Source organism: Coregonus clupeaformis, chromosome 7 (assembly GCF_020615455.1).
Source record: "Coregonus clupeaformis isolate EN_2021a chromosome 7, ASM2061545v1, whole genome shotgun sequence".
NCBI lineage: Eukaryota > Metazoa > Chordata > Actinopteri > Salmoniformes > Salmonidae > Coregonus > Coregonus clupeaformis.
Genome location: NC_059198.1, coordinates 3,194,626 through 3,211,819, shown reverse-complemented (window position 1 = coordinate 3,211,819; position 17,194 = coordinate 3,194,626). Strand labels below are relative to the sequence as shown.

Sequence of the window (17,194 nt, the reverse complement as noted above, 5' to 3'; positions counted from 1 at the left end):
TGTGCATATGGAACATTTCTGGGACCTTTTATTTCAGCTCATGAAACATGGGACCAACACTTTACATAATAATAATAATAATAATAATATGCCATTTAGCAGACGCTTTTATCCAAAGCGACTTACAGTCATGCGTGCATACATTTTTGTGTATGGGTGGTCCCGGGGATCGAACCCACTACCTTGGCGTTACAAGCGCCGTGCTCTACCAGCTGAGCTACAGAGGACCACACATGTTGTGTTTATATTTCTGATCAGTGTAGTATGGACAGTACAAAATATCCACCTTACAAAATAAATCAAATATTAACAAACTATTACAGTTAATAAATGTAATAAATGTAATACATTAAATACCTATTCATCTGTCATTCAACTGACAATGGATATGATTGAATAAAACATGTTGCGTTGGATCATCATTAAGGAATATGGGATGACAGAAAAATATATAATTCCTCCATCAAAGAATGGTCAAAAAAACTCAAGCCCATAACCCAGAATGTAAGGTGAATACTTTCTGTAATCATCCTATCATGACTTGAGGCAGAACAAGTTTTAAATGCCTAGTGTGTCAGAGATCAAGCAAACAAGACTTTGGGTGACGCCCTGCAATAAAAAAATATATATATATTTATTTGTGTCCGATGTACAGCACAACGCTAACAGAGACTAGATCAAAGTAGAAAAGATACACACATTATGCTTTTACCAGTGTTCAGTTCAAACACCTTTTAGACTATCTGCCCTCGCCTGCACAGGAAGACAGGCACTGAAATAGTATTGATTCAAGAGAGAAAGCAGCAGCAAGCAAAACTATTTCAGAGACATCTACCCTCAGAGCTCACATACATAGCACAGTGTTATTTAAAAAGGCACAATGGCCACATCACAATTATCAATGATCAAGTCATTATCAAGTCGTCACATATACAAAATTATACACCTCTTTACAGTGAAAAGGCTCACTGAGGGAACGTTGTACAGTAAAACTACCATTGTCGACTTAAATCTTCCAACAACGTCAACAGAAGAATTCCTCCCTTGCTTTGCCAAGTATTTTGTGCCCAACAATACTTAAATACCTCACAATACTTGACATTAGGAGGGACTCCATTGCAAATAAAACAGATTCTCTCTGCCCACACTAGTTCATTTCCACCCTGGCTTCTTGATGCATCGGGGGACCTTGGGACGGTTCCATTCGGAGCCATTTTGTCTCAGTCGAGTAGGAAAGGCACTTGGTTTGGGCTGCTGCTCCCCCAGTATGCATCCACTCGTAAGGCAATCAATCAAATGTATTTATAAAGCCCTTTTTACATCAGCAGGTGTCACAAAGTGCTATACAGAAACCCAGCCTAAAACCCCAAGGCAACGCTCCTCTGTGCCGTACCCATCCATCACCCCTCACCTGGCTCTCAGGCAGGCTCTGTGTCCAGTGTGGCACTGGTGGTTCAGGTGGGACGGGATTTGTAGGGGGGATTTCTGAGGGCTGGGTGGGCAACACTGTCGGTGAGGGCAGGTCTGGACGAGGGTGGGGGTGATGTAGGTTGGACTGATAATGATGTGGATGATACTGGCTCTACTGGTAATGTGGTTGTGGGGGTGTTGTTATGATTGACACTGACTGTGGGGGTGTTGTTATGATTGACACTGACTGTATGGGTGTAGAGTCTGATACGGTCACTGACTGTAGGGGTGCTGTGGATGGGATTGTTTGAGACACCATCACAGGCTGTGAGGGTACTGTGTTTGACGTTGTGGGTTCCTCTGGCTGTGACATGTGTCTGCAGCAGCTCTATGGCCTTGGGCCCGGGGTGTGGGTAGGGAGTCCGTATCCAGGCGAGCTGCTCTGAGCTGGGGTAGTAGGGAAGGAAGGACCTGTCGTGGGCACAGGTGTGCATGGCCAGGTAGGTGTGGCGCAGCAGGTGGGGGAAGCGGGAGGTGAAGTAGGACACAAAGTCATCAGGGATGGAGCCCAGAGTCTCCTGGACCTCTGCTGGTAACTCCCTGTAATGGTGCTTCTATAGGAGGGACAAAAGAGGACGGATTCATATAAACGGATATCTAATCAGGTAAACACGCATAAGAGGGTGTTGCACAGAAAAGGGTCTGCATACACTGTTACACCAAATCATAATTCTGTCAAACTAAAAGTACAGCTAATCATGCTTGTTAACAAATTAGTGTTAAAAGAACATTAAGATTGCTTTTTATAAATGTTTTGTCACATTTAACTGCTGAAAATGCTGTTATTGAGGTCACTTCCTTAGTAGATGATGTCAAAGGTCAGCATGTGGGAGAAGTCGGAGATCAGGCATGATAGACGAGTTTCCCACTAGTAATCACAAGTTCGAGGGGCGTTCAAGTGGATTTTTCCCAGTCATGTGGTAAATACCACCTTACCACATGCTTATGAACGCAGCATTCGTTCCACGAGCTCAAAATATTTGCAAACTTTTAACACGATAACAGATATTAATGCTGATTTATTTGGCATTTTCACTCCAACAACGGCAGACGTTGGCAGAAGGAGTCAATTGCAAAACTGAAAATGTAATATCATAAAACAAACTATTCTTGCATTCAGGATGGTATGTTAGAAATTAAATCTTAACAGTAAAAGGCATCTTCAGACGGGACTGCAAAATATTTACTGTTGACTTTTGCACAAAACACTCTTCACTTTATACAGCTTGCATTAGAGCAAATACAGTAAATTATTGGTATTTTTGATGTACCATGAACAGTACAAAATCAACCTGAAGTAAATGTATTCCACTTACAAAATAAAATATGAACACAAACTATAACAGTTAATTCATGTAATAAATGAAGACTTATTTAACTGCCATTCATTATAAAGACAATATGATTGAATAAAACATGTTGCATTGGATCATCATTCATCAAAGATGGGATGACTGAAAACACATGATTCCTCTGACAGCAAAAAACAGAATGTTAAGTGAATACTTTCTGTAATCATCCTATCATGACTTGTAGCCGAACTAGTTTTAGTAAAGGCCTAGTGTGTCAGAGATCAAGCAAACAAGACTTTGGGTGACGCCCTGCAATAAAAACACAATCAGATCACATATTGCCTTGTTTCCGATGTACAGCACAACGCTAACAGAGATAAAAGTAGAAAAGATACACACATTATGCTTTTACCAGTGTTCAGTTCAAACACCTTTTGGACTATCTGCCCTCGCCTGCACAGGAAGACAGGCACTGAAATGGTCTTGATTCAAGAGAGAAAAGCCGTCACTAGCAGCAGCAAGCAAAACTATTTCGGGGGCGTCTACCTTCAAAGCTCACATACATAGCAGTGTTATTTAAAAAGGCACAATGGCCACATCACATGATTATCAATGATCAAGTCATTATCAAGTCATCTCCTATACAAAAATATACACCTCTTTACAGTGAAAAGGCTCATTAAGAGAAATAAGATTCCACAGTAAAACTACCATTGTCGACTTGTCTTCCAACAACATCAACAGAATAATTCCTCCCTTCCTTTGCCAAGTATTTTGTGCCCAACTATATTTAAATACCTCACAATACTTGACATTAGGAGGGACTCCATTGCAAATAAAACTGATTCTCTCTGTACTACACAGTACGGCCCCTCACTAGTTCATTTCCACGCTGGCTTCTTGATGCTTGGAGGGACCTTGGGACTTGGGACGGTTCCATTCGGAGCCATTTTGTCTCAGTCAAGCAGGAAAGGCACTTGGTTTGGGCTGCTTCTCCCCCTGTCGGCAGCTCCCAGGCACTGCAGGCCTGGTCCTCACCAGCACAGGAAAGAGCAACAGAGCCCCAGTATATGTCCACTCATAAGGCAACGCTCCTCTTTTCCGCACCCATCCATCACCCCTCGTTGGCTCTCAGGCAGGCTCCGTGTCCTGTGTGGCTGGATGTGGCACTGGCAGTATGTGTGGTCCAGGTGGGACAGGATCTGTAAGGGGGGTTTCTGACGGTGTGGGGGTTCTGAGGTCTGGGTGGGCAATACTGTCTGTGGAGGCAGGTCTGGCAGTGTGGACGAGGGTGGGGGGTGATATAGGCAGTACTGGTTGGACTGATAATGATGTGGGTGATACTGGCTCTACTGGTAATGTGATTGACACTGACTGTGTGGGTGTTGTTGTGATTGACACTGACTGTGGGGTATTTTTATGATTGACACTGACTGTGGGGGTGTTGTTGTTGTTGTGATTGACACTGACTGTATGGGTGTAGAGTCTGATACGGTCACTGACTGTATGGGTTCTGTGGATGGGATTGTGTTTGACTGTGTGGGTTCCTCCGGCTGCAACGTGTGTGTCTGCAGCGGGGTGTGGCCTTGGGCACGGGGTGTGTGTAGGGAGTCCGTATCCAGGCGAGCTGCTCTGAGCTGGGGTAGTAGGGAAGGAAGGACCTGTCGTGGGCACAGGTGTGCATGGCCAGGTAGGTGTGGCGCAGCAGGTGGGGGAAGCGGGAGGTGAAGTAGGACACAAAGTCATCAGGGATGGAGCCCAGAGTCTCCTGGACCTCTGCTGGTAACTCCCTGTAATGGTGCTTCTATAGGAGGGACAAAAGAGGACGGATTAATATAAACGTCCATCTAATCAGTTACACACGCATCATTTAGCTGGAAAGACACCCATACCTTGTTTCTCATGGCACGGAGAAGATCTCTGACGGACCCTCCTTTATACGACCGGAATTTGCGTAGATCTGCCAAAAGAGACAATACATGCAATGAGTAATCCACACAGTACATTCTAATCATTTATCCTAAAACCTGCATGACACACCAATCCCCTATTCAAGTCTCATAATGCAACAAGATTGAAATACCTCACAATGTCATGGTTTAAAGTTAGATATCCTATAAATATAGGCTACCTGTCAGGAAATCTTCGGCCTACTAGTTCTCCACAAGGCATAAAAACTAAAACATACCACCAAGCTAAATAGTGAAATGACTGTATTATGCAAATTAAAAAAGTCATGAATGCAACAGTCACAGTGAATCTTCTCTCACCATTTATTTCACATACAGTAGCATATTAAGTTAGCAAATACATTTGGAGACACTCATTTGAACCCTATGAAACAGACCTAGAAAGATTAACACTGTCAACAGGAAGCAAAGCAGCATTTCAGGTTGAGATGAGCTGATCTAAATGCTGCAGTCTGGATTGACAGGAAATGCTAACCACATCCACAGTCACTGCATTTTATATCAGTGACTAGACTCATATCTCTTCTGCACTCTAGAACATTAACCTTAACTGGGCAACTATTAATCAGGCTTCAGTACGAAACTGTAGTAGGTCATCATTTCCTAACTCATTAAATATATACCCTTTCATTTATTAAAAAGGCACTAGCATAGTAGCGGTGTTAAAACTGAACTCAGACCAGTCTCTTTACCAGTCTACAATGGCACAGTGCACACTCATGACATGGACAAAGTCTTGTAAGAGCAGGTATGTGTCTGTAGCTATAACGGATCTCAGGCCAGTCTCTTACCGGTCTGTAGAGGCACTGTGATGTGTTCCCTCCAGTCCAGCTTCACCACGGCCCGCCCCCCTCGCTCCAGCTGCCTTACGATTGGTCCGTCCAGCGGCTCCTTCTCTATCCTGTCACTCACGTCCTACAAGGAAACACGATTCAATTTGGGTTTTTATTTTTTAAAATAAAATGCCATTATTGGAACATGTTGCACATCTTCATCGATGTGAGTTCACAGTTGCATCTCTAGTGCTATATTGATTTATGTAGAACAGCTTTAATAGAAAAGTATTGGATTTGATTGTGACCTGGAAGAACTGTAGCTGTTTCTCCAGGCTCCAGAAGAAGGGGTGTTTGAGCACGCTCTCAGCAGAAGGCCTCCTCTGGGGCTCCATACTCAGCATCTGTTCTATCAGGTCTGTGGCCACGATGTCCTCTGGGAAAGACAAGACCAAACACTCAGTCACTATGGCGCGGTGCTGTGGCAGAATTGGGGTGAGCTGTTGTCACTTCTCAAGGGTTATGTTATTGTTCTGTGTTGGACTGGGATGTTCTGCATTTCATTGACTCCTGTTATGTCTGCACCCTAAAACAAGGCCATTGTGTTCCGGAACTGTTGCTTGTATAAATAACTGTTGTGTAACAATATGATTGTATTATTACCTTCCACTATATAAGGGACATACTCTTGGAGCTCCTTCCCTGACTGCGATCAGAGGGATCTACCTTGCAGCTACTCGTCTATATTAAAGATTCACTATTATAATTATAAATTAGTCTCTACCTAATCTTTTGGATCGAGTTTTCCACAACAGCGGTCTCTGATGTGAAACAACTGATTGGCAATGTTTGGGTTTGCATTTACACCAAATTGCAATAGCATCAGGACCCTACCTATCTATCTATAATAACTCTAATACAGCCTTTACCAAAACTACCAAATGTAAACTTATCGCTCTCTTCTTTGTACTTTCAAAGGCTGAACTGATGCTCACTAGCAAGAAACCACTGTTTCTTAGGCAGTCAACATCCTGGTTTAAATCAAATCACTTCCAAACCAATCCTACACCAACTTCCCCTCACCGCCTTCCTGTGGGTCTGAGAACAGGAAGTGATGTCCTCACCATGTTTGTCGGGCTGTAGCTGGTCCAGGCTGTAGGCTCCCAGCAGGATGTTGGCTTGCCTCTGCAGAGACTTGCCAAAGGGATGACATCCCGGGACACCACATAGTAGAACACACAGCCTGCAGAGAAGATGTCCACCGTGCACGTCTACAGAGGAAGAGAGAGAGGTTAGGTGTTCATATTTCAATGATGGCGTTCTGTTGATGGCTAGGAATTAATGTATTTGATAAAGGCAATATAAGTATGTAACAGTGAATTGCATTCACACCAATTGAAATTAGTATCAAGACAGTGTCAGTCACACAGGCCTGTCTTTCATGGCAGCTGCTATCTGTAAAATCAGGACCAGTCATGTCTCCAGTAGAGAGAGAGGGACCACTCACAGGGTTGTCCTTGCAGTCCTCACTGAGGACCTCTGGGGCGATCCACCCCTCGGTGCCGGGCACCCCGGACCTCCTGCTGAAGCTGTGTCGGCCCACCGCCAGCTTCTTACACAGGCCAAAGTCGGATATCATGGCCCGCACCCGGCTGTGGGCGTTGGGCATGGACACCAGGATGTTGTGGGGCTTCAGGTCTCTGTGCACTGGGGACGGGAAGAGTGGAGAAGATCAGATCAGGCTGGAAAAATAATCTGTAACCTAAGGATCTTAGATGTTTACTGTACCTAGTCCAGGTGCAGTAGTCTTGTGATTCTTATTGAAAATATGACTGTATGGGTTTGACTGTAACTGATATTGAAAAATGGGAGGTTAACCTTTGTTTTCTTCATGAAAACCTATATTAAAACCTAGTGGAGGTGCACATCTTGTGATTATTACCTATATTAAGGGAGTGCAGGTGTGCCAGTCCTGACATGGTCTGCTGCAGCAACATCACAGGCTCCAGTCCATGGCGGTCAAAATCCTGTCTCTCCACATACTGAAAAGGGAAACACAGAGTCCGCAACCAGTGAGTGAGTAAAAGTAACAAAAAAAGTTTAAGAGGATGAATGAATTAATTAATTAATTAATTAATAGAGAGCGTAAGCTGATAGGTCAGGAAGAGAGAGGCTGTTGTAGGACATAAGACAACTTTGGAGGGCAAGATACATTTGGCTTGTGGGCCGCATTTGGCTCATGGGCCGGGTGTTGCAGACCCCTGTGTTTGGTGGTCAGTGCGGCTGCAGTACCTCTTGCAGTGAGGCGGCACACAGCTCTATGGCGATGTACTGGAACTGCCGGTCCCTCTCGGTGCAGAAGTAGCGGATGACGTTGGGGTGCTCGTCTGACTCGCGTAGCAGGTCCACCTCACGGTCAGCAAAGCTGAAGCATTCTGGGAGGATCCTCTTGACCGCCGCGGCACGGTTGTCAAACTGACCCCTGGGGGACAGATCAGGGGAAGGTTAGTAGAACACTCCTAAACAGACACTTTACAAAGAAAGGTTGACTTATTGTCTGTATGTTTGTAAAACATAACTTTTTTAAAGGGTCCCAGTTCTCTAGCCCTCTGCTGAAGTGTGCACTTACACAGAAATAAATGGGGATGCGGCCAAAGAGTCTCTAGAGAGTCTTTATGACCAGTAGAGGTGATTGAACGACTGACTGAGCAGACCTAAAAAAGACACTTCATTTTGTTACAAATGTAGAAACATTAGATTGGGTTGAGACTTACTTATACACGATGGTTCCCTCTGCACCGTGGCCCAAAACATTTTTGGGCCGGAACGTTATCTTTCCAACTCTGACCATGTCAGAGTCCTCATCTGATTAACCATAAAAAACACATCAGATATTGGAATCAGAAGAGTATCTTACTCGAATATTCAAAACAATACCCAGGCATCAAGATGAATAGAGCGTTGCTAGACCTGATGTAAGTGTGAGTGTCAGTGTATGTGTGAATCAATGCGTGTGCCTTTATCAATGTGTGTGTATCCACTTGTGTCCTCCATACCTCCGTCCTCATGCTCATTGGCGGAGCTGCCCAGCTCGGACACAGACAGGTTGGAGTGGTTGGATGCGCGGGGGGTGATGTTGGGGGTGCCGTTGGGGCTGCTGTGGTCTGAGTCAGCGTCCGGGGCCAGCAGGGGAAGGTCGGTCCCTGGGGGAGGGAACGGCTGTCTCCTCAGGAGATCCAGCCTCTCATCCAACTGCCTCTGGAACTGTTCATGCTGCAGCTGCTGCTGCTTGTGAACACTCTGGGAGAGGAGAGATGGAGAGGAGAGGGGATGAGTGTGTGTGTGTTTGTGTTAATATAAACCAGAAAACAGGGTACATGTATAAGTGAGTTATAGAGTGTTCATGTCATATCAGGTATGTGTTATATCTATAACTCAACATTTCAACTAAACTGTGGCCTTACTTCCTACATTTAACACAGAGCCTACCATCATACTGGAACTAAACTGTGGCCTTACTTCCTACATTGAACACAGAGCCTACCATCATACTGGAACTAAACTGTGGCCTTACTTCCTACATTGAACACAGAGCCTACCATCATACTGGAACTAAACTGTGGCCTTACTTCCTACATTGAACACAGAGCCTACCATCATACTGGAACTAAACTGTGGCCTTACTTCATACATTGAACACAGAGCCTACCATCATACTGGAACTAAACTGTGGCCTTACTTCCTACATTGAACACAGAGCCTACCATCATACTGGAACTAAACTGTGGCCTTACTTCCTACATTGAACACAGAGCCTACCATCATACTGGAACTAAACTGTGGACTACATTTTCCTCACTCTCATTTTCAGCTTGTTGACTGACAAGTCTGTCCAGCCAGGTAGTAACAGCCACAACCATACACCAGATCACTCACCTTGGGGTAGATGATGATGAAGGCTACCCAGCCGGCCAGGAGGAAGGTGCTGAAGATGATGGTTGCCATGTCTTTAAGCATGGAGTCCACAGGAGCCTCTACTCTCACCGGTGTGGTCAGCCCCGGCTGCTCCTGGATGGAGGTGACCACCGGGGGCTGGGGCCCACAGTGGGGCCGTCTCCCATGTCACTCTCATTCACCTTCTAGGGGAGGAAGAGGGAGAATATATTTTTTGTACCCCAACAAAATCAAATCAAAGAGGAGAGGTTAGTTGGCATGCTGAAGGACTGACACACACCTCCTCTATGGTCTTCTCTGTGGTGGGGGGGATGACATTGCCCTGCTGGCGTGGGATACTGTCAGGGAACTTCTCCAGGATCTTGTTATGGGCATCAGGAGGCATCTCATGATGACCTGGGAGAGAAACGTATCCAACCATCATCACTATGATGATATTCCACATTGTGTGTAATAACATCTATATAACATCTATGTATCTATATAACATCAATAACATATTCTGAATCCTTTAATCATCATCATACTGACATCACTCTCAAAACCACCTTCCATCCTTATTCTCCTGCCACAACTGCATTGAAGTGTATGGACAGTGTTTGTGTTCCACATTTGACAACTGACTTTGAGCATCTAGCAGAGGGCTCTATAATTACACAATGTAGACACCGGAGGGCGCTAGACACCGGAGGGCGCTAGACACTGGGCAATGCATGAGAGGAGTGTTTTCTACCTATGAGGAGCAGGTGGTTCCTCATGAAGTTGATGCGGTTGCGTTCCCTCAGGGCAGCGTTTAATTTGACGCTGGTCCTGTGAGTGATCACACACTCCTCCTCCACGGTCACCTCCTGGCTGTTAGGGCCCTCCAGCATGGGGAAGGTGCTGCCGCGGGGCTACAGGAGACACACAAACCACTAGATTATTATGGATCCTTTATTTAACCAGGGAAGTCACCTTGTGATTGACAATGCTAATATAGTTTAATGTTGTTAAATGTTGACAGACATGACTACCTCCTTTACTACTTAGAAGGAAACTGAAATAAGTGGGATGTCAAGATCAAATTAATCTCAACATTTTATTGTAAATAGATACAAAATTCCTAGGTCCATTTATAAGGGGTCTTGCTGATACTATCCCATGTTCCTCTGTGCTGCAGTGAGCCAGGCCTGAGAGGGGCATTGTGACCTGGGTTGTGGCCAGGTAAACACCCAAACCAACACTAGTGCAGGGTCCCTGGGACTCTTAACACACATCTTTGATTTTGGGCTGTGATCACCTCCCAGAAGCTTCCAGTTGTTTGGTGATGTTCTAGATTCTAGATGGAATGTCACGTTTTGTTCTAACACAGAAGTGCCTAGTGTCACTCACCACGACCGTGACCCCATCATGCACCAGGGAGGGCGTGCGTACAGGCTGGTGGAGTGCTTTCCCTACGTAGAGTGTGGCCCTGTGAAGACAACAGAACAGGATAGTCTTAATCTTAGCCTTAAACATAGTCGGGTTAAGAGAAGCCTAATCGTCTACCTTAACCAGGACTTTTATAATAGGGAGATTCTATATTATACTGTAGACAGCTTTGATTTGAGTCAGAAAACTACACTCTTGGTTACAAACAGACAATTTCACACACACACTACAAGATCACCCACTGAAACTGTTATTTCTCGTTTCTTCTGAAAGCTGGTTTAAATAGAAGTACAGAACTGTATTGTGAAACCACGACTGAAAGAGGCCATCTGTGTTGGTTGGATGTGCATCATTTGTTCATAAAGGGATAAATCTCTGCAAGTCCTGACTACACCACCACTGGCTCGTGCAATCATCAAACCTAGATATAAAACGGATCTTCAATACCCCATCAATGATTCAGAGCCCTGGAATGCATATCAAAGCTCTAACACGACTGGTAGAGTTGGGGCCAACCCCTGTTCTCAGGATGGGGAGATCAAATACCATAACATGTGCTGCTTGCAACATCAACATCAACTTACTCAACCCATCTTACATTACTTGTCAGACTTCAAGAGTTTAGCAGAAGCATTTTCAAAGGGGCCGTTTACAAAAGAAATGCCTTGAAGGAAAACAATCAAACAGATTCAGAGTAAATTATTTAATTAATCATCAAAGAGAATGGAAGTGGCTAAATAAGCGTGACAAACTACTTCAATAGGAGTCAAAGGAGAATGGTCTTGGCTGAAATGCTGTGGCAAATGCTCAAGGGGAGAGGCTCTGCTTGGAGTCTTGCTGAGCATAGACTGGAGCTGATAGAAACCAATCAACATTGTATAGAAAAGGGCGGGGTTTCTGTTCCTAACCAATCAGGACGGAATCCTCAGCCAGATATGCAAATGTCATACAAATATACACATAAATAATGGGATGAAACTTTTTCATTGTCACTTTTTGACAGGGAAGATTCTCTATTTTATCCTCATGTCATTGTTTTTCTAGAGTAAATACCCCAGGGGATGGGTATTTTAAAGTGTAGAGCTGACTACTGTTTTAGTTTGAACTTTCATGCAAATCTTCCCATAGCCATGGGCATTGAATGTGCATACACACACACACACACACACAGTGGGGAGAACAAGTATTTGATACACTGCCGATTTTGCAGGTTTTCCTACTTACAAAGCATGTAGAGGTCTGTAATTTTTATCATAGGTACACTTCAACTGTGAGAGACGGAATCTAAAACAAAAATCCAGAAAATCACATTGTATCATTTTTAAGTAATTAATTTGCATTTTATTGCATGACATAAGTATTTGATCACCTACCAACCAGTAAGAATTCCAGCTCTCACAGACCTGTTAGTTTTCCTTTAAGAAGCCCTCCTGTTCTCCACTCATTACCTGTATTAACTGCACCTGTTTGAACTCGTTACCTGTATAAAAGACACCTGTCCACACACTCAATCAAACAGACTCCAACCTCTCCACAATGGTCCTCTGTAGCTCAGCTGGTAGAGCACGGCGCTTGTAACGCCAAGGTAGTGGGTTCGATCCCGGGACCACCCATACACAAAAATGTATGCACGCATGACTGTAAGTCGCTTTGGATAAAAGCGTCTGCTAAATGGCATATTATTATTATATTAATGGCCAAGACCAGAGAGCTGTGTAAGGACATCAGGGATATAATTGTAGACCTGCAAAAGGCTGGGATGGGCTACAGGACAATAGGCAAGCAGCTTGGTGAGAAGGCAACAACTGTTGGCACAATTATTAGAAAATGGAAGAAGTTCAAGATGACGGTCAATCACCCTTGGTCTGGGGCTAAAATAGAGACTCTTCCCTGTCAAAAAGTGACAATGAAAAAGTTTCATCCCATTGTCTGTGTTTTTCTATGAAAGCATAAGCCACATACAAAGTAATATCTTAAGTCAGGATTTTGCAGCCTCCATAGCTGAGTAACTAAAGGGGAGCCACTGTCGTTCACACGGTCTACTTACATGAGCTTGTTCTTGGGCTTCTTCTCCTTGGGGAAGGGATACTTCCACTGCGTGATGCGGCCCACCTCGCCTGACATGAAGGTGAGGTAGCGCAACGTTTCCACAGCGACGTTGGTGAGCGGCACCTTGCGCAGGCCCTCGCGCTGCCAGATGTACATGGCCACCACGGGGGGAGTTGTAATTCTGGATCCACTGGACGTCACCCGACTCACTGTCCACTGTCACCACCAGCCCGTCACCGTTGGAGACAAAGTGGGCCATCTCTATAAGGAGAGGGGGAGAGGAGGAGGGGGGGGGGTTATGTAAACTGGGTGTACGTATTGCATCAGTACAACTATGTGAAAGATGACGTGAGGTGGATAATATATACACATATATAGAAAGAGGGAGAGAGGGAAAGAGAGATGGAGATGTGAGGAGAGAGAGAGAGACGTGAGGAGAATCATATTTAATATTGGTTTCCTTAATATTGGATGATGTTCTATAGTAATATGTTGAGGATTATGACAGTATAAAATCATCTCCCTGGATCTATGTAGTATGAGAAATGCCTTCAACCAGAGAACAGGGCCGGGACGATATCAGTACCACAATTGTCATTAGTATCATGGCAAGAAAACGTATTTAGGAAAACAGCCCGATTGTTGGAAACCACCATCATTATGTTGTCATCCAGAGTCACATTAATTTATTTTCCAAGCTATTATAGCACACAATATTTTACATACAGCAGGTTTTTAAAAGGACCAAAGAGTCTGATCTGCTTTGTGTTTTCATTTTTGCCATAGAAAATATATTGTGATACTGGTATCATCACAGCCCTACCAGACAGCATATCTCAAACAACGCAGTCTCTCTCACACACACTGCCTGCATTCACTGTCGCTATAGAGAAGTAGTATAAAAGCATGTCTTACTGTATTTGGTGTCATCGTCAGGCAGCGTGGAGGCGTAGTCAAAGTAGGTGGCATTCCAGCGGAGCTCTCTACTCTTGGTGTCGTACATGGTGATGGTGTACTCTGGGGAAGACAAAGGGACAACGTGATATACTGTAGCCTATAACATGTAGGATATGCCAGAGTAGTGAACCTAAACTCCACAGGACTCAACCCACGGTGATGTTGGGCTTTGGGAAGAAATGGTGAGACCGCTTATTACAACTATACAGCCATGCTAGCTATGGTGACAACACTGGCCAACTTAGAAAAACACAGGATAACATGACAGAAGTCCAAATTCATGTTCCCCCGACAGAGTCTCCATGCCTCAAAGCATTTACAGGCTACTTCTTGGACTGCTGCCCTGGCAGCCTGACCCTTACAACTGCCATAAATATCTACAACAAGCCACAGACAAGTCATCTAAAGTGACACATAAAAGTGGGTGGGTGTGGTGTGAGCTACAGGGGCCTACCGGTGCGTCCCAGGTAGAGCAGGGAGGAGGAGGGACACAGCATCTCAGCAAAGGAGGACGTGAGGGTCTGCTGCTTCTCCCCTGTCAACAGGTCCACCACGTACCACAGGTCCTGCTTCTTACCTACACACGCACGCACACAAAGTGATAAAAAACAGACATAAGGACATCATGAGGACACAAACACATGGACACAATAGGGCTGGGTGTTTTGATGGGCGTTGATGTCCGCTTCTCATGTTGTCTTTTTGGTCTGGTCTCCTTCTCTCCTGCTGTGACCGTGCACCTTCCCACTGACACACACACCAAGCCCCTCCCCCTTCCACTCACAACTACAAAGATGAGAGATCACTTCTTCCTCTAAGACAAGCGTTTTCAACTCGCTATTTGTATTTTGAGGTCTGGTCCAACAGATTCGATCATATGGACACCGAAAGACATTGATACAGTAAAATGATGTGATAGATGAGTTAACCTTTCTAACAATGCCCTTTTTATGTCTCACCTCCCCAAATTGCACACAGAGCAGACACTACTAAAACAGGAGTATCAACGAACATTGATTCTGGAAAATTCATGCTCCATTTCTGTCGCGCGCAGCATTGCGTACCGCTAGGAGCATTTTAGCCAAAGACTATTATACAAGGTCTAGTCTGTGTTTTTATAAATATGCAATAAGCATAAAACACAAATATATCCGGAATTGGCAACTCATTCTCATTCTGAGAAATTTGGTAGGCCACTTTATTTCAACATCTGAACAAATTGGACAGGTTAACATGCTGTTCAAACTGTTATGGGATGGACAGAAGGGTGTATTCATAACAATTCAACTGTTCTACCTTGTTAACTAGCAAATAGATCCAAGTTGGCTACTCACTAGCACGTGGGCTTGGGCTTCAGAGATTTTGTATGAGACCGGTGTTAATTTTCTATAATGCCTGCTACAAGAAGTTACTTATTATTAATGAATGTGCATTATGCATGGCTCTTTTTAGGCCACATCGCCCAGCCCTAGGAAACACAGAGCAGTCAGCCTAATAACATTGGAAAAACCTACTGGTCTCTGGTCTGAAAGCAGAGCCAAACATGCAGTTGAACCGCATTCAATCAGAGTTGTTTATTATCCTTTTTATACTTTGAGTGAATGGGTGGGACAGTTAAGTAAAAACACAAGTGGGCTAGACATGCACCCAGCATTCTCCCAGATGGTATTGGGTGTTTACCTACCTATAGTATGTTATTAAAAACACCCCCATGCCCTAGTAGTGCACTGTCTCCCTATTGCGTTGTTGAAGGGAGTGACACTAATAGTTATTCTGGCAGGACTATAATAACTACGCCTGATGGATTACGAAACAGTGGCCTATCTGCAGTGCTGGTGGCCCCACCCCGTGAGTAGGATGTTGTTGGCTGAGCTGTTCCTCAAACTGACTCTGCAGGGCGACTTTAGACTGAAGATTACAGTTGTTTGTCTAGCACAGTGTGAGGTGAAAATTGCCATTGGCCAACAGGTTTGACAATTAACACAGAACATTCTCCCTTTGTGCTCGCAGTGGCTTCAGTGAATGGGTGTGAAAACTTCTACAGGACTGAGAAGAAACGTGACATCCATTTTCTCCGCTGAACAATGGCACGGCAGATAGGTTAGATTACGTGAACGCCTTCGGACCGCAGTATATTCAAAGGAGCAGGGGTTATGATGACCGTGAGGTGAAATGAATGCTAATGTAGTGTAACGTCTTGTAGTTCTAACAAGATTAGATTCATTCATTAGAGGTCAGCCTGATCGGGACTTGAACGGTTGCCACGCTTGGTAGAGCAGGTATCCATGACAACGTAGTCCAACCTGTTCCTGGTCTGTTCTAAATGTCTACATGTTATGTCAGTGTGTGTCATATACTCTAGGTCTGAGAGCTGGAAGACTTACCCATGTAGAGGATCCCGTCAGAGCTGCGGCAGGGCGACGCCTGGACCAGCTCAGGTATGGTGAAAGGCAGTTTCTGTGGAAAACAGGGAAATGTTAGTTGGCCCACTCATAAGCATGTTTACTGTGAATGTATCAATATCAAGGGGTCAATGTTGAGCAATGCTATTTCATAATAAACCACATACACCATGCCCACACTCACAATCTCACACAGACTCTGCTACTACGCCAAAAACAGAAACATGATGCGCGCACACACACACACACCGATGTGCACTACATGTTTTGCGTGACTTGCTTATCACCTGTGGCGGGCAGATATGCAGTGGCCTTCTAGAGAAAAAGGAAACTGTCAGTTCCTCTCTAGTGATGGGTGACCCTGCTAGTCTAATAAAGGGGTTCAGTGGTTCCTCTCTAGTGAGGGGTGACCCTGCTAGTCTAATAAAGGGGTTCAGTGGTTCCTCTCTAGTGAGGGGTGACCCTGCTAGTCTAATAAAGGGGTTCAGTGGTTCCTCTCTAGTGATGGGTGACCCTGCTAGTCTAATAAAGGGGTTCAGTGGTTCCTCTCTAGTGATGGGTGACCCTGCTTGTCTAATAAAGGGGTTCAGTGGTTCCTCTCTAGTGAGGGGTGACCCTGCTAGTCTAATAAAGGGGTTCAGTGGTTCCTCTCTAGTGATGGGTGACCCTGCCTGTCTAATAAGGGGGTTCAGTGGTTCCTCTCTAGTGATGGGTGACCCTGCTAGTCTAATAAGGGGGTTCAGTGGTTCCTCTCTAGTGATGGGTGACCCTGCTAGTCTAATAAGGGGGTTCAGTGGTTCCTCTCTAGTGATGGGTGACCCTGCTAGTCTAATAAAGGGGTTCAGTGGTTCCTCTCTAGTGAGGGGTGACCCTGCTAGTCTAATAAGGGGGTTCAGTGGTTCCTCTCTAGTGATGGG

General features: G+C 44.7%; 1 protein-coding gene across 1 annotated transcript in view; it reads right to left on the bottom strand.

The window, feature by feature from the left end:
• Nucleotides 1–1,407: 1,407 nt before the first annotated feature.
• Nucleotides 1,408–17,194, bottom strand: part of LOC121568783 (serine/threonine-protein kinase/endoribonuclease IRE1) — a 30,960-nt gene continuing 15,173 nt past the window's right edge. The window contains 24 exon segments of the mRNA XM_045221006.1: nucleotides 1,408–1,506; nucleotides 1,692–2,024; nucleotides 3,881–4,035; nucleotides 4,299–4,566; nucleotides 4,655–4,722; nucleotides 5,524–5,647; nucleotides 5,814–5,941; nucleotides 6,630–6,716; nucleotides 6,719–6,776; nucleotides 7,013–7,212; nucleotides 7,448–7,547; nucleotides 7,798–7,987; nucleotides 8,280–8,370; nucleotides 8,562–8,805; nucleotides 9,442–9,612; nucleotides 9,615–9,644; nucleotides 9,740–9,855; nucleotides 10,193–10,352; nucleotides 10,831–10,909; nucleotides 12,917–13,086; nucleotides 13,088–13,179; nucleotides 13,834–13,935; nucleotides 14,330–14,452; nucleotides 16,260–16,332. Coding sequence (XP_045076941.1) covers nucleotides 1,408–1,506; nucleotides 1,692–2,024; nucleotides 3,881–4,035; nucleotides 4,299–4,566; nucleotides 4,655–4,722; nucleotides 5,524–5,647; nucleotides 5,814–5,941; nucleotides 6,630–6,716; nucleotides 6,719–6,776; nucleotides 7,013–7,212; nucleotides 7,448–7,547; nucleotides 7,798–7,987; nucleotides 8,280–8,370; nucleotides 8,562–8,805; nucleotides 9,442–9,612; nucleotides 9,615–9,644; nucleotides 9,740–9,855; nucleotides 10,193–10,352; nucleotides 10,831–10,909; nucleotides 12,917–13,086; nucleotides 13,088–13,179; nucleotides 13,834–13,935; nucleotides 14,330–14,452; nucleotides 16,260–16,332 — 3,261 coding nt within the window.